This window comes from Miniopterus natalensis, chromosome 6, assembly GCF_054644295.1.
Source record: "Miniopterus natalensis isolate mMinNat1 chromosome 6, mMinNat1.hap1, whole genome shotgun sequence".
NCBI lineage: Eukaryota > Metazoa > Chordata > Mammalia > Chiroptera > Miniopteridae > Miniopterus > Miniopterus natalensis.
In genome coordinates, this window is record NC_142086.1 from 36,124,770 (window position 1) to 36,149,064 (window position 24,295).

At 41.7% G+C, this 24,295-nt stretch overlaps 2 protein-coding genes across 3 annotated transcripts in view; one reads left to right on the forward strand and one right to left on the reverse strand.

Moving 5' to 3' along the window:
- Positions 1-24,295, forward strand: part of CD96 (CD96 molecule) — a 69,886-nt gene that overhangs the window by 17,161 nt on the left and 28,430 nt on the right. For both annotated transcript variants that reach the window (XM_016200141.2, XM_087817865.1), the window contains exons 4-7: positions 1,756-1,963; positions 5,320-5,375; positions 15,244-15,334; positions 18,455-18,643. In XM_016200141.2, coding sequence (XP_016055627.2) covers positions 1,756-1,963; positions 5,320-5,375; positions 15,244-15,334; positions 18,455-18,643 — 544 coding nt within the window. The remainder of the gene's footprint in view (positions 1-1,755; positions 1,964-5,319; positions 5,376-15,243; positions 15,335-18,454; positions 18,644-24,295) is intronic.
- Positions 10,655-11,502, reverse strand: ZBED2 (zinc finger BED-type containing 2). Its single transcript, XM_016200142.2, has one exon. The coding sequence runs from the start codon at positions 11,500-11,502 to the stop codon at positions 10,849-10,851; it is 654 nt and encodes a 217-aa protein (XP_016055628.2). The 3' UTR covers positions 10,655-10,848.

The window sequence follows — 24,295 nt, forward strand, 5'->3', positions numbered from 1 at the left end:
AGCTAGTTGCTGGAGGACCTGCAGGGGGAGCCTGACTCTTGATTATTGGCCTCCAGGTCGGCAAATGCTGAGTCAAGTGCCACCCAATCCTTAAGGTTCCTTTTGTAGCCCCCGTCTCCAGAATATATACTCTCTCCCTTTCATTTTTGTACCTGTCTTCATTAAGAATACAAGAGGATAGACTCATAGGTCCTTCTTTATGTGGGTATAAAGGTGTGTGCATTGCCTCAGAAGTAAGTCTTAAGCAGGGTGTGATTCTTTGCAGGCACTGCTGTGTACATAGATATCTCTTTGTAAAGCTGATACCATAGTACAATTGTGTCTTACATAAGAGTTTGTACTAAGTAGATTCTGGAAATATCTATATAAACTATTTTCATAGTTTACCTTCATGTTTCCACTGTTTCTGCTCCTAGCTCATTCTTGAATTCACTCACTCACCTGGCTTCCATTTCTTCTACCCTGAACCTGTCTCATTTTTTAAACTAGAGAATCCAAGTCATGGATCTTTATTATTTCATGATTTCTTCCCCACTAGATGTATTCCTGTTCACTCTTCTCCACTTTAGTTCCCTCCATTTCCCCTGACCCCTGTGCATAAGATTCATCTGTTATTTAGAGTTAGACCAGTGGTTCTCAGCCCTGGCTCTTCTGAGGACCTTTATAAAAAACAACAACAACAAAATACCCCAACCTGGGTCTCACCCCAGAACAACTGAGTTTAAACCTCTAGGGAAGAAATTTATGAACCTAAATGTTTCAAGGCAACTCTACTGAGAATATTGAGTTATACTAAAGGGGTATAAGGACATACCCCTTCCTCTACCCTGTGGCCCTCAAGAGTCCCCTCCTCACTGGGCCTTTAGTCAACACAGTTACTGATATTGACCAACACTGTGACACCCCCAAGACCTTGGCCACGGAAATTCTGAGTAGGGCAAGAATAACAGTGGCTTTTCTACAAAGACCCAAGAAAGGATATAGAATAGAGGAACTAGAAGGAACTAAAGGTTATAGAATAGAGAATACTCCAAATGAACTCTGATCTCCAAAGTTCAGATTAACATTTACAGCCTACTCTTCCTGTGTCTTCTTTGAAGTTATTGCAAACACAAAAATAAGGGCAGAAGGGCAAGGACCATGACAAGGCTGCGGTGAGGAGGAAAGGAGGTGCCTACAGCACAAAATTTAAGGAGGCACTCACTCTCAGGTGCCCAGCCTGAATTTACAAAACCCTGAGAGTGAGTGGCTCTTTATATTTTGTGCCCTAGAAGTCTCCTTACCTCATCCTAGTCCTGGCCCTGAGGGGACCTAAAATGAGAGCTTTTCTAAAGTAATACTGGGGAGAGAGAGTGACTATATCATCTAGTTCAGTTGAAGATTTTATGAGCAAAACTTATAAAGCCTTCTCAGCACATCCTACCATTAAGATTTCTGAACTTGGCATTAGAATTATGATCTGCAATAGCCCCCAATGCTGTGCCCCCCAAATCTCATCCCAGATATGCAGCTTATGGAGGGTTACAAAGGGGAAGTTCTCATCAGAAGAGCAGCAAGTTTCTATTCATATTAGGAGAAGCTGACAGTGGTTTTTAACTGAAAGTCAAGTGTAATGATACTTTGTCTAGTGCCATACTAAATACCTAATTTCAATCCTTCATTCATATCTCTCTTTTTACAAGATACAAATGAATGAATGAATACTTGTGGAATACCAACTTGAGCACTCAATAACGTAACTATTTTCATCACCAGGAGGATAATGGAACTCAAGAAACACTTATCACCCAAGGTCGCCCCATCAGCAATTCCACATCATTTAAAGACAGAATCAAGCTAGGAGCAGACCACAGGCTCTACCTCTCTCCAGTCCTAATCCACGATGACGACCGCAAGTTCTTTTGCCACGTTACAGTCAGGCTTGGCAAAATCTTGAGGAGCTCCACCACGGTCAAGGTTTTTGGTAAGAGTTTTTGTTCACTGGACTCCCTGCCATCCCCTTGTCAGTGTCGCATACCTCACTTTTCCCCTAGGGAGGAAGCTGCCTGCTACCTGGAGTGCCACGCCAGGGTAGCTACTCAGGAGTTCTGCTTACCTTGGTATCTGTCATTCATGTTGGGGGTGGGGATGAGAGTAGGAAGGAAAAGACTGAAGGTTCAGTTAATAGAATGAAATCACACAGAGAACCATAGATTGGTCAGTTTCCTGGTAACCACTCCCTTATTTACAATTTTAATGTTTCCTAAGAATACTGGAAATCTCTTTAATTATAGCTGCCAGAGTATAATTGCTTAGTTGCCTAATTGTCTTAGTTGCTCGCTGGAGCAAGACAGAAAAAGGCAAGTGTGAGAATAGGAAGATGCTAAGCAAGCTCTGGGGAAACCGCAGGGCCGCCCCTCCCTCGCCGAGGCCAGCCGGGGTGAAGGCGGTGCAGCTCCTCCCGCAAAGGAGCCCGCAGCGATAGCCTCAGACTCTGCAGGGTCCAAATTGGGACTAAATGTGAAAATTCTATTTTGCTCAGTGATGCAAGGAAATGTTAATAAACAGAAACCCCCTAGCTTTGAATATTTTTTTTCATCTTTGGGACTAAGAACTGTGTTTTTAAAACAGCATTTTTAAATTAAGGCAAAGAGAAAAGCAATGATGTGGACGAGCAATTAATTATTTCTGAAAATGAGGTAAACAAAAAGAAAATAACTTTATAAATCCTAAGTCGTGCACGCGACAGAACAAGTGAAAAAACTCTTTGTATTTACTTTTACTTAGATTCTTATTACATTATTAGAGGTCACACAATTCACTATTTTGAAGGAAATGCCAGCCCTGCAGTTCATAAGGATGGAGTAGCTGCAGCCAAGGTTAATATAGTTTGGAGCCTCTTGCTTATAGCTTTTCTACTTCTCCCTCTCTCTGGCCTTCACCCTCTTCCTCCCGCCCTCTCTCTCCCCCTCCCTCCTGCCTTCCCTCTCCAGCTCTCCCATGGATGAGCGAAGAAATAATCAATTGCCCCTGATGGTCAGGTTCCTTATGGAGCCTAAACAATGTTCTGTGAAGAGTTGGAAAGGACTGTTCATTTCTTTCATCGATTATCACCCTCAGCTCCCTGACCTAGGTGTGACTGTCTTAGCACAAACAGAAACCCATGGACCTGATTTATCTGGTCTTAATGTTGGCAAATCAATGGAGGCAGCCAACCGGGATGTGCAAAGAAATATCACTTCTAAATAAGGCAAACTGTATCCCATTTGACCAAGTGTTTTTGTGCCTTAACTTCATCAAATGGACTTACCAACAATTAAACTGTGCCCTGTATCTCTTTGCTGTATTAAAATACCTTTATCTTGGTCTCGACTGCTTTTGGCTCTTTTACATCTCACTGTTATCACCCTGTCTGTACATCTGTCTCAACATGTCTGTTTCTTCTTTGAACTCCTTTCAGTAGATGCTTAAAACTTTGAGACTCTGCCTGCTTGTTGACAGAATTATATTTTCACTGCTTCCTGGGCTTTCTCCTTTACCAATGGGCCAGCTAAGCTGTGTCTCATCTAGTCTTGAACCTGGATGTTGGTGTCACCCGCACGTGTATTGTAATGGTCCTGGCACAGAAGTACAATGCTTGTCTTATTGAGAACCCACTCTGCATTCCTTGGTGATTCCTCAAATAGACTAAGCCAAAAATAAAAATATGGAAACCTTAAAATAAATACCCAAGTGTACCACAGACCCATTCTACATGCCCTGATCCAGCTTATTTCTTCCTCCTGAACAATGCCTTTACTCTCTAACAAGACGGGGGATCGGAAGCTTGTCCAGCTCCCCTGTGGCTTCCTGTATCTCCCTCACTAGTCTCCTTAACTTTCCTTTCCTTAGTAGGAAGTCACCTGACATCACATATTTGTTCTCCCCCACTCCTTAGCTCTAAATCTGATTGTCCTGAGCCTCAAAAAGAATCTCTCTCACCCCTGCAACTTTTTAGTAATTGTTATTCCTCCTGGGTCCTTCATTCTACTGGTATTTGTTGCTAAGAGGGAGTCAGAAACACCCCTCCTCTCATTACTGTTTTGGGGTTGTATCTTGATTTGGGTTCCCCTGAAAGAAATCGCTGAGACAAAGATTTGAACTGAATTCATTTATTTGAGAGGTAATCCTGGGAAACATCAGAAGAATGAAAGGAACATCCGAAGGGAAGGAAGATAATAGAATGGACATGATCAAGCTGTGGGCTTAGAGCTCTACTCCCTGGGGGGACTCTGGGAGAAAACATATCAGAGTTAGCCCAAATGAAGCAGGGAAGCTGGGGGATTAGCCACCAACTCCCCATCTGTTATCGCCACAAACTCTCTGGGACTTCCAGTTTCCCCTACTTGTGGACTCAGCATGCTTCCAGAACCCCAATAAATCCTTAAGAGAGAGTCACAGAAGAAAATCACGGAGAATCACATTTGCCTCTACTTAATGAGGCCTCTTGCCCAGCAAGTAAGTAGAGGCAAATGCCAAGTGGATTTGCAGGTATTAACAGCACCTGCAACAGGGTCTTAATTTTTCTCCACTACATCATAGACGGCTTTGTCTGCTGTTCTCAAGAACTTGAAACCACTCAAGTTCAACATGATATATTCAATGCCTACTTTGTCCTGGACTCTGTTAAGTGTTTGAGATGAAGAGATGATTAAAATAGTCTGGCTTTGAGGCACCTACAATCCTGCAGGACAACAAAATCACTGAAATAGTCCCTGATATTTTCTAGTACCAAACAACTAAAGTATCAAGTGGTTTTTTTCTGTCCCTTTCAGAGGCCTGTACATTATACTGTATTTCTAGGCCTTTGGACAAGTAGAATACTCTTCTCTTCTCTTTCCCCACCATCTTCCCCTCCCCTCCTTCACATTCCCCATTTCACCCGACTCACTAATAATCATAATTCTAGTATCAGTTAAATGTTGCAACTTCCAAAAGCTTCCTCTTATCCCCCAAGGTTGGATTAGCAGCTTCTCTTAAAAGCTTTCTTCAAATCCTACATGTTGTCTATTATGGTACTTATCTCAGTGTATTCTGATTTCTAGATTATGTATCTGTATTTTGCATGAAAATATAAATTTCTTTAGCACAGGGAAGATGATTTGCCCACCTTTGTTACCTAACATTCTGCCAGGCACACAGTGGGTGTTTAATGGGTGTTTAATATTTGATGAATGATGAATCTTACACACACACACACACACACACACACACACACACTAGTGGCCAAGTAAGATGGCATTCCATGCCACTAACTGTGTTTTCTTTTGTGCCACTAACTGTGTTTTCTTTGCCTTTAAGCTAAGCCAGAAATCCCCATGATTACGGAAAATAACTCCATGGATGTCTTGGGAGAGGTGAGTCACTTTAAAGCCTTTGAAAATATGTAGTATAACATGCGAGGTGTGTCAGGTTACATCGTTGTCCAGAATGTTTTTCCAAAGGATCTTACTCCTTGGCCTTCAGCCAATTCATTTCAGGTAAGGAAGAAGGGAAGCTGAACTGATTCTAGAAACCTAATAGGAATTCTTACCTTCCGACTTAGGTCTCTCAGAGCACGTAATCTGTGACCCCAAGTCCTTATGTTTCCTGGGAAAAATAGTCTCAATAGCTCAAATTTATTTTTCAATAACAATTGAAGTGGATAGTGAAGGAAAAGTAGGGCAGAGAGCAGTTTGAATCTTGGTGAAAGAATGAGTTTTATGCTCAGCTGACATTTAATTTGTTCAAAGCCATTTCCTGTACCAGCTTACCCATTGTTTTTATTTTGAAGTTAACAAGAAGAGACCTGTCTTTATGTGCCCCTGCCGAACCCTGGCTACTTCTCAGGCAGTAGGAGAAAGGGCAGGAGTAAAGGGGAAGTAAAATGGGTCCTCTGACTTCAATTTCTAGCAGGTAGTTCCCAGCCTCTAATCTGTGGAAGCTGAGCTCACTTGCCAGCTCTTCTTTTTGCTGGCTGTGACCTTGGGCAAATTATTTCACATCTTCGCAGTCAGTTTTCCCACTTATATGAAGGGGATAAGATGAGTATCTGCACATTGTTGTTGTTTCCAAGAATTAAATGAAATAATGTATGAAAAGTTCTTAGTATATGGTGTGGCATATATTAATTGCTCAACAAGCACTATTTTCTTGTTTGGTTAATATTACTATTATATGTATTAATCAGCTATTTTGTGGCATTATGATTTCATTCAAGCTTTTCAAAACTCCAAGTAAAAGAAATAGTTTCATTAATTAGAAAACATTTCCTATTACATGGGATGAGAGAAAAGTATGCTAGTTTCTTCTAGTCCCAAGAACATTAAATAACTTATGATTTCTAGTCCTGTTGAGTATCAGTCATTTAACTTGACAGTTGAATACAAATTATGGCTCAGACTCTGTGGGATGGTTTTAGATGAGTATATATATTTGGGCCTTTTGATGATTTTCTGTATTAATCTTTTAGATAATTGCTATGGTAGTTCTAAGGATACAGGAAAAGATTTTAAATTGTTCTGCCACAATTAATTCCCAATTTTTATCACTGGACTTTATTTCAATAATTTAAATAAAACCAATAATCTAATGGTACAATGTTTGGTAGGTGTTTTTGTTTCTATAAGGATTTCTTGTAGGTTCTTGGTGCCAGTGCTTATAGGTAATATGTATTCAATCAGATATGTAACTATAAAATTTGACCCAAGAATTCCAGTTTTTGAAAAAAGCACTTTGTCTTACATGTTATCAAATTTCCTCTTCTGTACCCACACTTGCCTAGGTGCTGAGAGGGAAAAAAAGAAAACCTTTCTTCCTAGGGAATTAGTGAATAAACTCTCACCAAATCTATATAACCAGCTACAAGACACGGCTTGTCTATGGATCTTTTAACATCTCGCCAAACATTAATTATTCCTCACTCTAATATTCGTATAGTCCCCATTATATTTTCAATAACTTATGAACTCTGTAATTCCCTTTCACATGCTTTTACCATGTGATGTTCCCAAGGAGCCTCTAAAGTGGGTTTGGTATCTGTCATTTTACAGATGAGAAGTTGGGGCCTAGAGAGTCTGAACAACTGACTGAGTCACTACTAAAGGGCAAGCTGAAATGAGAATTTAGCATGCCCATATCCAGGCCGGGTGGTACAATAAAAGGAGTCAGCTCCAGCGGCAAGTAGAGATAATGTCAAATCCTAACTTGACCACTGACTAGCCACATATTCTCACCAAGTAGTTAACTCCACTAGTCTCAGCTAACTCATCTCTAAAATTGGGGTCATAATCAATATTTCACAGGGTTCTTAGGTGAATTAAGTGTATGTGCAGTAATGAAGTACATGACACACAGTAAATGTCTCAGTGATATTTCTTTCCTCCCTACTATTTAACATTCACTCACTCTCTGTCACTCATTCTTTCCTCTGCATTTATATTCATAAATCTACTATGTGATTGATTCTAGGAGACAGTGTGGGATAATGAAAAAACAGAACCTAGATTGTGGAATCTGATAAACCTGGGTTGAACTCTCATCTATCGCTTATTAAGTCCCGCCCCTGGAAGCTCAGTTCCTTAGCTTCGTTGTCAGCGAGTAGAGACAATGATCCCAACCTCACAAGGGTGACATATGGATCAAATGAGAGAATGAATGCAAAGCAGCTACCATCTGGCTACCATAAGGGTTGCGCAGTGGTAATTTTCTACGCCCTCCCTTCATTCTGTAGAAATTAACGAAGTCAACATGCACGTATTAAATGCTACTATGTGCTACATATTCACTGTACCAGCAATGCTCAGTGTTAGAAAAATAGGCATTTGGTCAGTCGTGAATAGTATCTTCCAGCATTACTAGTTAGACTTATAAAGTTTATGGTTAATTTAGTTTTTCTGTAAATAGAAAAGTCCCCAAATTATTCTAAAGATGATGCCTCTCTGAGACAGGCCAGGGATGTCCAAGTGTCACACCTGTAATAGCATGTTCTTGGGTGTTCCTGAGACGGAGGCTTCACCAGGGTTCCAACATGGCACCAGCCTCCCTTTATAGCTGAGATGGAAAAGGTACATTCAACTTAAATCTCAGGGCTCCACCATGTAGCAGATTTTTACATTAGAGCAAAAGATGCTGAGCCAAAGAGCCCCTCAGCACAGGGCCCCTGGCCCTCTACACCCAGCTTTGATGATACACAAAAGAAGGCACAAGAGAGAGGCATAAAAATTCCAGAGCTGATGCAACAGTTCAGTCTCTCCACAAGCCCCATGTCTCTCTTTATGCCTATGCTTTATACTTTAACTACTTTATTTTAAAATATACTTTTCTATTGATTTCATAGAGAGGAAGGGAGGGGGGGAAAGAGACAGATCAACGATGAGAGTGGGTCATTGATTGGCTGCCCCCTGAAAGCCCCCTACTGGGGATAGAGCCCACAACCTGGGCGTGTGCCCTGATGTGGAATCGAACCCAGCTGTGACCTCCTGGTTCATAGGTTGATGCTCAACCACTGCACCACACCAGCCGGGCTATACTTTAACTACTTTAGTTGATCATCTCCATAGGCCTTGGCCTTGTCTCTTAATCTTTATTATGTTTGACAAAATTTAGGGGAAAAAATATAAAGACAACTACCTCACATGAAACAGGAAACAAAAGCAGTTGGGGTTAAAAATGCCTAAAAAAGAAGAGAATAAGAACCATATAAAACAGACACCATAACCTAAAAACACATATCAGAGTTAGCAGAGAAGCTCTAGGAGCTGTGTACAGAATTTGATATTTTGTGTATTTAAGTTTGGGTTTGTAAAAGGCTGAATCTTTGGGGATTCCTTGACCTTCTTAGGAGGCATTCTAGGCGTGTGTGCGTGCGTGCGTGCGTGCGTGTGTGCGTGCGTGTGTGTGTGTGTGTGTGTGTGTGTGTGTGTGTGTGTTAGACTAGGTATTGTGGCCTCTTTTCTTTTTTTCTAGCATAATAAGTCTGGCACAATAAGTCTCTGAGTCCCCACGTGTGGTCACGAGCCCACCAGCCGCCGTCATCGTTGCGGAGGTGAGAGCCTGAACTTTCCCACGGCTGCAGAGGGCCTCAGAGGGAACCACCCCCTCTGGGGAAGCCGCATGGGAAGTGAAATCTTTCCTATCAGTCAGGTGTCTAGGGAGACGGGATTACAGGACTGCAGCACAGCCTGGGTTTTTCACAAGCCTGGTGTTTGAACTTGTGTTTGTTCCACAAACATCTCACAGGAAAGAATGATCCGGTTGTTAGAGCTGCTGACAGGGTGTAAGAACAAGCACACAGGCAAGGACTGAATTAGGCAAGACACCATTATTATGACAGGATCTTGTCGCTTTCAGGGGGCACAGTGCCCATAAAGTGCTTAGCCTGTCTACAAGACAATGGGGAATGACTGTATTTACCTCCTCTTGTCTTTCCCCACTTTCACCATTCCCTTTTCCACATTCTCAACCTAGTTTTTTTTTAAAAAATAGGTTCTAGAGGAGTCATCTGAAACCAGCTCCGTTGCAAAGGCCGGGGTAGTTCCCACCTTGATTTTATTCTATTGCTGAGTTAACATTTTAGGCATGTCTTCAGCAGCCCAGGGAGTTTCCCTCTTCCTATGGACTGTTAGTCTCCCTTTCTTCAAAACATCTCTGAAAATTTAATGATGAATCATCTTAAAAACTCCAAGAACAATAGATGGATATAAGTTAGCACTTCAGAGGCAGGAATAAAATCCAAAACCTACTGCTCAAGTGGACGAGTTGTCTGTGTGTTCTGTGGGAACAAAACAAAAGCAACTGAACTCATTAAAATTGACCTCAGAATCTAAGAAAATGTTCCCTGTCCTTCACACCCCCAGACAGTCAGGGTCTCTTTTATCTTTCCATGGTGAATTTTGCCCAGGGAGCTGCCTCTTATCTTTACAGTTTCTCTAACCCTTTGCTTTCTTTTTAACTTTTCTGCCTCTGGTCCACATTCCTCCTATTTATCCCATCTCCCCACCTTTTGCTTTTTCTTGTTGGGTTTCTTTCATCTCTTCTTCACTCATTCCTTCTCCTTTAACAGACCTTACTATGAAACTAGATTATGTTTTTAACTATTTATAAATAAATGTTATGTCCTCTATTCTTAATGTTTAATTCAAATGAATAGTACACTCTTTAATTCTCTCTGCACTAATGATGCATTAATCACTTCTGTGTTAAGTTGTGGAAAAGACTTACAAGACTCAGACAGGTTAGAGTGATGGAACAGCTTTAATATAAGCAGGTGGCATAGCACTGCCACAGGGGAGAAAGGTATGCATTGGAAGGGTCTGGGGATCTTGGGTTCCAGCTTCTCTGTCCTTCCACTGCTGGATTCCACAGAGCAAGCTTTGCGTGCAGTTCTCAAATCACCACCAGTGTGCATGCAAGAAGCCTAAGCTCTGCTCATGGTGGGGTCTCTTACCGAGAGCTGGTCATGCAGGCACATTCCAGCGACCTGACCAGCCTCAGCTGTCAAAGCCTTCAGCTTTACCAAAACCACCTGCTAGGCGTACATCCCATTATTTTCACTCATCAATGCTGACAGTCTGGTACATTCTGCCCCAAAACATCTCACAGGCCTGTGGTGGTGAAACATCTATATTTAGTTAACGTATTTTAAAGTTTTGATCAGTACAGCACTAGGAAGCCTGTAGCTAAGCATTTGGTTAATTCAGACCTGCTGAGGTTAACCCCTAGGAGGTACTCTGTCTCTTAAAAACAAAATCCCACTAAATTGCTTTCCTATATATTGAAGCTGGAACTAAAATGGCCCTTTGCTGCGAGTGTAAAGTCAGTGTTTTCAGAATAGGTTTCCCCAAGCCCGACTTAAACAAAGTGGAAGGGGTGAGCCGCTGCCAGCGGGTCTGTCTCCCTCTGGCAGGCCTCCCTCTCCGCCCTCACCCTCCACTTCATCTCCAGGATGGCTCTCTCCACCTCCTCCACCGCTCGCTCCCTCCTCTCCACAGCCCTCTCCCGCCACTCCACTGCCCTCTCCCTCCTCAGAAGGTCCTTTTCTCTTTGGCTGGCCCACAGGGCCAGGGCCCCCACCTGCTCCAGCAGCCTGGCCCACTCGCCCTCGATGCCCACGGGGAGCCGGGGCCCTTGGGGCCTTGGGGCCTGGCGCTGCCCTGCCTGGCCGTGGCCACCCTTTTCCAGTTCCCCTCTGTGCATGCTCTTCAGGTGCTTCCACAGGGCTGTGGTGCCCACGTTCACCCCGGGGCCACGGCTCACCTGCCTGCCACACAGGCGGCAGGTGGCGTACTGGTTGGGGTGGTGCCCAGCACGAGCAGGGGCCAGGTGGAAGTACTCCCACGCCTCGGAGAACCGGCCGCCCTTGCTGTGGGGCGCGGGGGTGGGCACGGTGCTCACCAGAGGGCCCACCGGCTCCCCCGTCTCAGGGATCTCCGCCTCCTCCTTCACCTGACCGTCCCCTTTGGCCTTCATCCTGGTTCCCTCCTCTTCCCCCTCTTCCCGCCTCATACCGTCTCCTTTTCCACAGGTTTCTTTGAGCTAAAAGTCTCAGCTGGCCCAGGGCCAAGGCTAACGCGTAGGTGGAAGGGAGGCGCGGTAAGTCAGGGACTCACGGTAACGGGCCAAGGCCGGCCTCCCCGGGCCGCGTGATGTTCTTTCCTTTCTGCTTCCCTGGAGAGTCAGGGTGAGTCAGAGCCAAGCTAAAGGGCCTCTGAGGCTCCCCTGTACATCCCCTCTGTGCCCCAGATACATACTGATCCCTCTGTGTTCTGGCCAGAAAGTCAAAACAAATTAGTGCAACAATTGCAAAGCTCGCCTGTGAACTTGGTGTTCTCCATCTACATCAAACAGCACTACAGTGTTTTCGAACGTTGAAAATTTTAGGTTTTCTCCCAGCTGCTTGCACCATCTCTGTGCTCCCCGATACCTATGAAATGCGTTTGGAAGCAGGAGGAGCAGCCTCAGCGTCCAGGCTGCCCAGGGCGGCAGGTCTCTCTGGGCGTCGGTCGCAGCGAGCACAGACAGGTGCTGATGTGAAGGAGACTCGTGCTTCCCAGGAACTGTTGCAACACGCAGTCAGAGGCTACAAAGCCTGCCAGGGTCCAGGTAATAAAGTTCTTAATGTGAGGTCAGCTTATCATTAGAGAAGTCCTCTGGGTCCGGAATTCTAAGCAATCCAAACAGCAGGCTTAGCTGTTTTCAGCAGGAGGAGCTGGCACGCACAGGGGAGAAACAGGTGGGACATAGCTCCACAGGCTCAGTGTCGCCCGGCGGTCCTGGGCAAGCAGCTCAGCAGGCTCCACGTTCCCAGGCACCATCGCCTGCAAAGCCAATAGCTGATAAGACCTTCCTGACAGCAGCTTAGTCCAGGTGTTTGGCATCTTTACCCCATGTTAAAGATTAAAAGAATAAATGGCAAATTATATTACATTTTAAAAGCAGCCTGACCTCTGACTCCTTCCTTGGGTCATTTCTGGAGCGAATAAGAGCCTTATTTATCAAGCTTTGCAACCCCAAACAGTTGGGAAACACCCACCAACCGCAGCGGGTACTTACAGGCAAGGGAGGCTCTGGTCTTGTCGCCAGCAGCTCCGGGTGCAGGGTGAGTGCTCTGTGCGCCTTGAATAGTTGTTAGCTGACTCCTGCCCCGGGAGGAGGGCGCCTCCAGTTCCTGTTCCCTCCTACTTTCAGAGGAACCTTGTTTCCAAGTGGGTGTGTCCCTGCCTGTGAGTTTTTCTGCAACATAGACACAAATGCAAACTTTTTCTCCACCCCTTCCAGCAGTAAAGAGATGTTCCTGGCAAGTGTCATGTAGTAAAACAGCAAATCCAGCACCTACGCGTCTTAGTTCTGTTTCCAGATGACTAGATCATCTGGCTTCTAAGCCAAGGAGATTTAAGGAGGAAAGTGGGCAGAAGAACCACATGCCTCAAGGGCAATCTGTGGTTTCAAATATTTTGTGAATTCCCCACTACTTCCCAACAGAGACCACCTGTAGAATCTGGTCTCATTTCTAACCTGTCCAAAAATGCAACTCTGTTCTCTTAAGTTATTGTCAGATTTCACTCTTCTTTGAACTCCTACAGAACTGTCCAAATATATTTTGGCACTTATTAACAATTCTTTGTGCTATTGCTCCCGTGTTCCCCCGTGTTCCAGGTGGACTTAGAATAATGTGCTGGAGAAACCAATGATTTGGCTCGTCTCACAGAGGCAACAGGCACACAACAAGCAAATGATTTTACTTTAGAGCAGAGGAACGTCTCTGTGTGTGCTTGTATATGTGTGCTCAGAGACTTTTGTGCATATTTACTTCTTAATTTTTAAATTTAACATGTTTTCCTCTTACTCATTTGGGCCAAGTAGAAGTTTCCAAATAAGGACAGCTCAGTAAAACCATCTATGATGATGTTTCCCAAGATGTTTGGCTTCAACTTGAACTAGTTTAGTGTACAGTTTTTCAATTTTAGAGTGACAGGGAGGAGTTTCAGGACAAGAACCATATTCCTAAACACTATCTTGGGACACAATCTGGAGATGGTAGAGACTATTTCAGTCATTCCGTAAAATCTGAATTCAGAGAATCCACAAAAGTTAAATCTTTCAAACATTTTTATTAAGTGGACAAGAGAATTTTTTTCTTTTCTTTTAATATATCTTTATTGATTTCAGAGAATTTTTTTCAGTGAGACAGTACCTTTGTAAAATAATGGAACCCCCCCACTTGTTACTGATATTAGCCTATCATTGTCCTTGGGTGGGTTAACTGAGCATGGAGGAAATGAATCATAAGGGTAGTTAAGGGTATTGGCATTTCCTATAACTCTTACATCTCTTCATGGACCTCCTGGAGATAATCACCAACCTTTGGCGTTTTATTGGTTTAAATAAACTGAATCCTTTTTCCTTTACTTAATAAGAATATATTTTAGGGGACGTGATTTTACTTCTGATTTTCTAGGGAAGGAAGTGAAGTGATTTCACACATCTACCTTCTTGGCACTGCACTTATCCCCAATGTCAAGTGTTGAATGAGTGGGAAAACTGGATACGCAACAGACAGCTTCCTCTGAAAGTCCCATTATTTCCTTGAGATATTTGTAGTGACATACTGAGGGATGTTACACTGCACCTCAGGAGGATCTCGCCAGAGAAATGTAACTTAGTATGCTTAAATTTGGTTTCTCAGCTCTGCAGGCCCACATTCTTTGGGCGAACTAGCCTGTGGGAAAATTGGCACCAAGTATCAAATACAGCTAACTATTCTTTATTAGCTAACTAGTATATTCATCAACTGGAAAATATTTGAGAATTAAGAACAGGGCTTGTTAATATGTAAAACTCTGCACATCCCTTGATGAGAAAACAAGTAATTATAAATGGAATTATAATTTTGTAGTACCTCAGATAAAATAATGAGGATCCAGTATGTCTTGTTGGATATTTTCACCAGCTATTGAAGAAACCACCATCTTACAAAGAACAAACAAGGTGTTGAAAATAAAACACGAATTAACCCTACCTCTAAACTTTCTAGTTTTGTAACATAAACTACTTGTTCTTCTATTTCTATCTTATTTTAATACAATGTGATTTACTGGAAATATTTTGCACTGGGACTGAGGTAACATTGTTTCCAATTGTGCCAACAACTACATTCTACTCATTCTCCGCCACTCTGTCATTCTCTGCCTTGGTTTCCCCATCTGTCAAGCGGCAATAATAAGGTGTGTCCTACCTACCCTATTGTATTAAGATAATAACATGAAAAATGAATAGAAAAACTCTCTACAAGTCAAATTGAGATATTTATATTAAGGGGTTTGAGTGGTTGCTGCTACAAATAGTACTTTACATTATTTGGGGAATGGGAAATAACCAAAGTGTAGCATTTAGTCTAACAATATTCTTCTCAGGCCTCTGCTTATTACAGCTTCTTCTTTCTATCCTTTCTTTTCCACTTAGTTCTTTTTTATTCAGCATGGCTAGAGTTGTAATTTTCCTTTTTCAAAACCAAGAATTCGGGTTTGCAATGTTAGTATTGTCTTGGATTCTAGCCATTAATTTGTAACATCTTTATAAAGAGAAAGTCTACTTACAGTTCAGATTTTCACATTACCTCTTAAATGTAAACACTGCCTTGTTAAAAGTGAAGAAAATGTTTGCTGTGAGGGTTGGTGGAGATATAAGGGGAATTCGTTTCTTCTAAATTTGCAAATAATTCTCCCTGTGTCCTGCCTTTACCTTCAGAGAACATTTACCTGCTCACTGAGGAATGTATTTCCTACAGCAAATCTCACCTGGTTTGTAGACAGAAGGTTTCCTCAAAGTGAAAGAGAAGGTAAGGAAATTGTTCAATGGAAATGGGTTTGGCAAAGAAAGAAAACAAAGGACAATAGAAATAGTGGTTGCCTAAGTTTATCTTGGCATTTAAGAACAATTCTTATTCCAAGAAAAACATCATCTTGCCAAACAGATGCCATTTCCTGATGATAGCTCATCTGGCTCCTCCAAGAGAATGGGGGTAACATTTCCCAGAATGTGAGGAATACAGTTGGCTTCATCAACTTACATATAAACACTAATGTTCTATTTCCCGGTTAGTAAAAGCAGATCCCTTATATGAGAGCAAAAAAGTTTAATTCAGCATACATTTATTAATAATTTCATTTAGTTCAATTAACTTAGCACCACTGCTGTAAGTCAGTGAACAAATGATTTGTACATTTTCTTTTAAGGACCTGGGTGGAGTGGGAGTTGGGGGAACTGGAGGAAGTGCACGTAGAGGATTTGGCTCTGTGACAAGGAACATGCTCACCCAAAGGATTAAACGTTCCTGGAGTAGGAACACACATTGAAACACTCAGGTGAGACTGCACAAAGCCATATTTTTCATTGGTGATAAACATGACCCCCTCCGTCAGAACAATCCCAGTCATCCCCTGCCTGGGACAACAGCCCTTCTCCTTTCTCCTGAGTCATTTTCCCTCAAAGCACAATGTATTTTCAACAGTAACTCAATCATATAGTGCTTACTGCATTATTAGCTTTAATGGATACAATTAAAAGTTTATGCTGATGAATGATTGCGTTAATTCACTTGATTCGTTTTGAGACTACCATTGGTTTTGTCATTAGTTTGCTTTAAAAACAGCTCACCCACAATAATAACAGAATGCAATCCTGATATCTGTTAAGTATCATTATAGATATGACCTCCTGTTAAATATGCCACGATTTGATGTGCCCATTGTTACCCAACTAAAGGGGTTAGTTTGCCTACATGCATCAAAGTCCAGTAAGACATGAATGGTAGTTTACAGCAAAGAAAGTGCAGTAAAGGTTAATTTAGGGAATTGGTGCCAAGCCCAGAGGCACAGGTGAGCCAGTACTCTAAGACCTGGCTCTCCAGTGGCCTCTGGGTGATAGATTTTATAGGGGAAGAAATGGTTAGTCATTGGTAGCCAAGGGAGTTGGGGTCATGGGCTCTACTGATTCTTCAGAGCTAGAGCAAGGAATAATTGATCCTTGCATCAGGTCCTGATGTCAGCCATGGAGTAGTCCCGTCTTGTTTCATGAAAATGTGGTTGGTAGAGTTGTTCCACTTTCATGGGCCTGGGGCTAAAGCATAACTGAGGTCAAGATGTTATCTTTAGCTTGGTAGAAACTCTGTTCTCACGGTTGACTGACCTGAGGCTTCGTACTTGAGACAGTTTGATGCTGACCAGAACCTAATGTCCTAAGGGCTTAATGATTAAAAGAGTGGACGTGCAGTATGTGCAAAGGTAGAAGGATCTGGTTGAGAGGAGGCAAGTGAGTCATAGCACTATTAGGTTGGACAAGGATAGCTTGGATAAAGGAGAAAATTATATTAGAGAAATGAAGTTCCTATGCAGTTATAATTATGCTCCTAACCAGAAGGCCAGACTGTGTGGTCAGAATTCTACCAGCACACAACTGCATTTAGTTCTGAGTTTGGCCAGTAATAACTTCAGAACTAGCATTTAAAACCTTTAATGTAATGAAGCTGTGAGAGTTCAGAAAGTTATGGCCTATTATGACAGATGGTTTTACATTAAATTCCTGCTGCTACCTATACTATTTAAAGGTTGTACTAACAGTGGTGGTTAAACAGGGTTCTGTTTCTAAAGAAGACTCAAAGGACCCAAAATGCCAATGGTCATAAATCTACACTCTATTGCAGGAAAAAGATACAATGCAGCAATACCATTAAAGTAAGAACATGCATCACACATACATTTACAGCAAGGGATCTGGTGCGGCCAGGCATGGGTTCCTTTGTCCTCTCTCCATAAGGGGGACCTGTGGAAGGGAGAACCACTGACATGGCACAGAACACCTCAGAAGTGGGGGGCCCCAAATGGAGTCCTAGCTGAGGTCAATTATAGTTTCCTGGTCACTTAGGCATATTCCTGCTGTGTCTCCAGACCCTCCCAGGTTCTTGCCAGGTCGGGAGCAATTCATCCATTCTGTCCCCAACCCCGCCCCTCCCCGCCCCCCGGGACCCATGATTTAAACAAAGCAACACTCTTAATCAACATATTTCACACCTTGACCGTGAATCAATGTCATGCAGCAGCCAGAGCAAAACAATGCCAGTTAATTCCAGGCCTGCTGGAGCAAACCCTCACTGCTTAGAAGCTTCAGTTGTGAAACTGGACACAATGGGTCTGGGCTGCCTGTCACCACTTGAGCCAGTTAAGCAGAGACAAGGCTGAATTGTATATGAGCATTTATTCCAATAATGCCGGCAATATGGGAGAGAGCAGCAGGATTTATCCACATAAAATCTGCTGTCCTCTCCCCTTATTCGCTGGCTGATTAAATAGGGATAAAGAAGAAAGGAGACATGCAAAGGGGGAAAAGAAGAGGAGGAGGATGGCTGCAGGGTCTGTGGTCCCTGTGTCTCCTTCCAGGATCTTGAAGTCTGATAACAAGGTAGTTAATTTTCACTGGTGTTAAAACCCAGCTCTCCCATTTCTTGGGACCTGAGAATGGTCAGTATCCCTGAGGCAAACTCCTGGAGGGGGTTCAGGCTCCAGACACAGCAACCAAATCAAAGTGCATCTTGTCCTTTTTCTGTTCTCAAAATGCATTTTCTTTTCTGAGCAATGGATCCATCCAGGCCCCAAGGTGTCTCATCTTTTTATAGCTCTGTTTTTCTTCTTGCAGAGCATCCTCCAGTTTCCCAGGGTCTGTAAGAAAACCTCTCATCTATAGTTAGTCACATGAATAATCATTAAACATCTATGGTCCTGTTCCTATTAGGTGCTTCCTCCCTTTCACAATCACAGTCAACAGAATATGATCAACATCTCTGCCCCCAACAGTTGGACTCCTTTAGACTCTCTATTACCATAGTCCAGACTGTGCATCGGCATCACTGTATGGCTCATACAGGAAATGTTAGTGACTAACCTTGCTCTTATTTGTCTTGTAGAAATATTCACTACTAATGAAGAGAGAAAAGATGCAAGTGGATTTTTGAACGTGAAGTCTGTTTTCACAAGGGTGTATGGTAATGAACCAGCCCAATCAAACAACCTGACCATCTGGTGTGTGGCTCAGACTCCAGCACCTGGAAATAAAGTGTGGAATAGCTCATCCCAAAAGATCACTTTTTCCTTGGGTGAGTTTTCTGTTCAATAAGATCAGCAAGGGGTGGCCAAGACTGCCATAAGTTCAGAACATTTCTAATTGGAACAAATAGAATACTCATTATTTCCATGATATTTTAATCTTGGAAAACTCTCACTACATATCTCAAAATTATTAAATTTCAGAGTAGCAAACATTTTCTGACAAATGGGATACTACTGAAAAAAGTTCAAGTAAAAAGCTGATTCAAGAATGTTTCAAGAATTTTGGGTGAATACAGCAATTTTGTTTCAAGTTTTATATAACTTGATAATAATTTTAATAATAACTCTTAATTAACTGGAATTTTTGTTATACTACCATATAATGAAAATTAACACTACTATATTAATGATCATTTAGGATTTTAAAAAATCTTAAAATTCTTTCTGAATCACTAAAAACACTCAAATATATATAGCACAATGGTAGACCATGTATGAGATATAAATATTTTGAAGATAGGGACTATATCTCAATGGTTTTAGGACCCCTGATTTTAAGCACAAAGTCTGGCACAAAGAAGATTTTTATGACTTACAAATTGGTATATAGGATCATTCTACTTATTACAATATTTGTTTAATCCGATCAAATAATGGAGATTTTACTACAATAAAAGATGTGAAAAAATGTTTTGACAAGCACTGTGGCAACAGATTGCCTGTAAAAAAAATAGAAATTTGTAATGACAACTGTGAAATATGCATTTATAATAGTAAAGTAATGCCTATAAAACTTAAACAGATTTGCAAGTCATTAATAAACTGCAGGACTATTAACATCTTTACTACTTTCCTATTTTCAGAGGTATTACAGTCTATATCATACTCATAAAAAACAGAATAATTTATGAAGGAAAGAGTTTCTCTTTGTTTCAAGGCCACAATCTGCATCTTGGGTCCTTCCGGCCCTGTCACAAATGCAGACATTTGGTTCCTGGGATCCTTGGATGGACAAAGGTGTATGGATGGCTCGGTGCAAGTCCATTCTCCATTACTCAGAAACAAGTGCCAATCTGACACTGGGCCAGTAGTACCAACCCTGACCTTAGAATTAGTTATTCAGAAATGGTCATGGGTTTACAATGGAAGATCCATATTCAACTTTGCCTAATTATTTCAAAAATAAATACACCTTCTTTCCTAAAGGCTGACTATAGTTAGAGTACAGTCTTGGAACAGTGAAAGTTCTCGCATAGGTTTGCCAGTAGCTTTGGCAGAACCTAATAACATGAGCTAAAGACCAAACAACCTCATATTCCAAAGAGAACCCTATTTCTATCATAGACGGAACTGTTTTAAAAACCAGTATTTTGTGATGTTAAAATTGTGCTTGTGTTTTCTTTAAAGACTTTATTTGTTTTTAGAGCAGTTTTAGGTTCACAGCAAAATTAAAAGGAGGATATAGAGATTTCCCACATACAAACCCCCCCCACACACACACAAAAGCATGTATATTCTCCCTCGTTAACAACATCACACACCAGAATGGTGCATTTGGTACAACTGGGAAACCTACATTGACACATCATAATTATCCAAAGTCCATAGCTTACTTTGGGGCTAATTCCTGGTGTACATTTGATGGATTTGGACAAATGTTTAATGACATGTGCCTATCATTATAGTATCACACAGAATGTTTCACTGCCCTAAAAATCCTCTGTGCTTCCCCAATTTATTCCTGTCCCCCCACACCCGACCCCTGGCAAACACTGAACTTTTTTAACTATCTCCATAGATTTGCCTTTTGGGAATGTTATATTAAAATCATACAGTATGTACCCTTTTCAGATTGGCTTCTTTTATTTAGTAGTATGCACTTAGGGTTCCTCCAGGTCTTTTCATGGCTTGATAGCTCAAATTTTGATTTTAGCACTGAGTAATATTCCATTGTATGCATGTGCCACATTCACCTGCTGCAGGGCATCTTGGTGGCTTCCAAGGTTTGGCAATTATGCATAAAGCTGCTGTAAACATTCGTGTGCAGATTTTTGTGTCTTCTTTAAAGACTGAATGAATTTTAGACTGCTTTACTACATACCAAAGAACACAATTGCTGGATTGTATGATAAGAGCATGTTTAGTTTTGTGAGAAACCACCAAACTGTCTTCCAAAGTAGCTGTACCCTTCTGCCTTCCCACCAGTGACGGATATGAGTTCTTCTTGCTCCACACTCTCACCTGCACTTGGTGGTGTCAGTTTCTGGATTTTGGTCATTCTGATAGGTGTGTAGTGGTATCTCATTATTGTTTTAATTTCCATTTCTCTGGTGAGATGTGACATGAAGCATCTTTTCATGTGCTTATTTGACATCTGTGTATCTTCTTTGGTGCGGTATCTGTTAAAGTTTTTGTCCCATTTTTTAAGCAGATAGTTTGTTTTCTTGTTGAGTTTTAAGAGTTCTTTGTATGTTTGGATAATAGTCCCTTATCAGATGTGTCTCTTGCAAATATTTTCCTCCCAGTCTGTGCCTTGTCTTCTCATTCTCTCGAACTATTTTTAGTTTTAAGATTAAAAAATAATGAATACTTTTAAGGTAATAAGGAAGAGCACTGATTCTGACACCCAAAGCACATGATAATTCCGACATTACAAGATAGCTTTGGATCGAGTATAATTTTAGGATCTGAGCAGATGGTTATTTTTAAATTTTTGTAATGAGTTTTTATCCTTTGCGATAAAATATGAAAGACAATAAATCTTGAAGAGCCCAGTTTCCCAAAATTATAGCTTGTGTTCTGGTCGCAATCTGACATACACCTTTATGAATGATTTAGAAAATGCAGTTGAGACTCTGTAAAGAAATGTCATCGCTACATCATATTTTCCTATTTGCTATAGTTCTTAAACACTTCCAAACATGCTTTCTCTGCCTGTGGTGGCACCATTGGATGCTGTATAAACACTGGAGTTAACTTCTGGTGACTTGTCCAAGGAGCATTGCCTTATCAAGCTACTATTATTGACAGATACTGAGATGAAAATATAGAAGAAAGATGTGTTGTCTCTGAGTGCTAAAGCAGAGAAATCCTGGGAATATTACAGAGCAGAAGAGAGAGTTGGTGACAGGAAAGCAGTTTTGCTACCTTTTGTTCCCAGAAAAGTGTAACAATGTTCAAAGGCTGCAAGATAACAGCATCTGAGGTGCTCCCTTCCCCACCTACCCCGGTCTCCCAGGAAGTTCAAATGCTCAGTGATTCTTACTCTAGAAAATTCAGAAAGGGAAAAGGGTCAGGGTGAGGACAATCGGCAGCTCATCAGGCAGCTATTTTGAGTACCAGGGCCTGCGGATTCCTGCGATTCAACAGTAAATTCTTTTAAAAAGCTTTCTCCAAAAATATTCTGTCCTGCTGGCCTACCCTATCAGAATGTCTGAAATTGTAGCACCGCAGAGTTCATTTTCTGGCACATACAAAGCATGCTTTGTGTTGTTGAGGTGGAGGGGATGTTTTGTTTTGTCTTCATTTAAAAGTTGAGTGTGAATACCCCCTGGTGAGGGTAATATCCTGGCTGTCATCAGCCTTGACAGAGACTTGTTTATTAAAGGGATTGCCAACTGTAACTGTTAAGGTCAAGACCTTTGGGATAGAGAGTTAAGGGTTAATGAGCTGTGTGAGTGTGTGTGTGAGTGTGTATGTGTTTTTTGGAATGTGGAGAGAGAATTTAAAAGGGATATATCAATAATGGGACAGGAGGATCATTGGATATTGGGGTGGAATGTGCCAGACAAATACTGCTTCAGGATGTACCCAGTACATCCTGAAGATCCTGAGAGTATCAAAAAAGGACTTTAATAAAATACAAATCACGCAAAGATCTTGTTAAAATGCAGATTCTGATTCAGTAAGTCAAGGGGGTGAGGGAGGGCCTGAGAGTCTGCATTTCTATTAAGTTTCTAAGAGAAGCTATGGACTGCATTTTGAGAAGCAAGGACCTCGCCTGGGCTGGAGTTCATGCCCAGGAAGCCCTAAAACTGACTCGGCTGCCCTATGGGGCAGACACAGGGTCACTGCTTGTCCTGAGAGCCCCCACGGGCCTGCTGCAGAGTGGACACACTCGGGAGTGAATGGAGTTGTAGTAAATGTAACAGTCTGCAAGCTGCCTGACATGTTTTTGCTAAATTCTGCATATGAGCTTTGGAAAATATTTTTTTCCCTGTTAGGCTTTAGCCGCTTCTTTTTTCACTCCCTGAGTTTTGTTTTGACTGAAGCAGAGTTTCGACTTTGCAGGCCAGTCTTCAACCAGAAGGATATTTTTTGGCCTCAAGTTTCATGTTGAAAGCTATACATCACTTTTGTCAGAGGGTGAAGAGTTCCTGGGAGATTTGGGGTAGGTGGGGAAGGGATCATCTCAGACGCTTTTATTTTGTAGCCTTTTGCTACTCTTTGTAACTCATTGTTACTCTTCTCTGAGAACTAAGAGCAACAAAAACTGCTCTCCTCCCACTAACTCTCTTTTGTGCTCTGTAATATTCCCAGAACTTCCCTGCTTTAGCACTCAGAGACAAGAGACTTTCTTATACAGACAATACATAAACAAATGGGACTGGCTGTGTTCCAACAAAACTTTACCTACAAACATAGGCAATGAGGGGGATTTGACCTGTGGGCCATAGTTTGCCAAACTCTGTTCTAAACAATCTACAAAGAAAAATACCTGGCATTATTTTTGCAGGTCCATGCTCCAGATGATTAAGGCTATTTCTTTGGAAGAGCATGCTTATGATGCACTAGTAGTCAGCTCTGTACTTAAAGCTGGTCTTCTTTCTTCCAATGTTAAGAGGAAATTTGTAGGTATTCAATCATCATCCACCTGCATAGAATACAAAAATACCAAGTGAGGAACAATACAATTACTTCTCTTGAATGGCATGCCGATGAGTAATAAGGCCTTTGCAAGGTAAACTCCAAACACATCATAAAGATCCTTAGACTTCTTTAAGTCTGAGGAAATGCATCCCAGGAGATGTGAGGGGGCAAAGTGTTAGAAACCGCATGCACACAGATCGAGTGGTCATAGAGAGCATATTGTGTTTGAGAAACTGGGTTGAACTATCACCTGTTGGACGGAGAGTGTGACCTGAGAGAAATGTAAAAGATGGTAGTCAGCATCAGGAAATGAAGTTGAGGATGTAAGAGGGGCCAAATCATGATTAGATATGCATATCACTCTAAGAGGTCCGTCCTGTTTGAGATGGCATTGGGGGAAAGAAGACAGTCATTCTGCCAACTTACTTCGGTATAACAACCCTCTCCCAGCTCCGCAGAGATTAATAACAAGGACTCATGTGTATGATAGCAAGTCAGCCAGCTGTGAGTGCCACCTACAGCTGACAGCAACAACAACATGACTACCAATAGGAATAAAACATAGATGCATCTAGATTACAATAAGAAATTCTTTCCAATATGCTATGTGATATCAAGTGACATAACTTAAATAATATATTTTTCCCTTAAAGTAAATTACAGAATAGAACCAATGCTATAATTTGTAATTAAGTATCCAGATAACTGACGTCAGATATGTGACACTGTACCCAATGCTATTTTATCTAGAAATCACAAAATCCCCTAGCATCAAAATCACTTACCCATATTTAACCCACTTGTTTCTAAGGTCAGTAGATTTTTTTGGC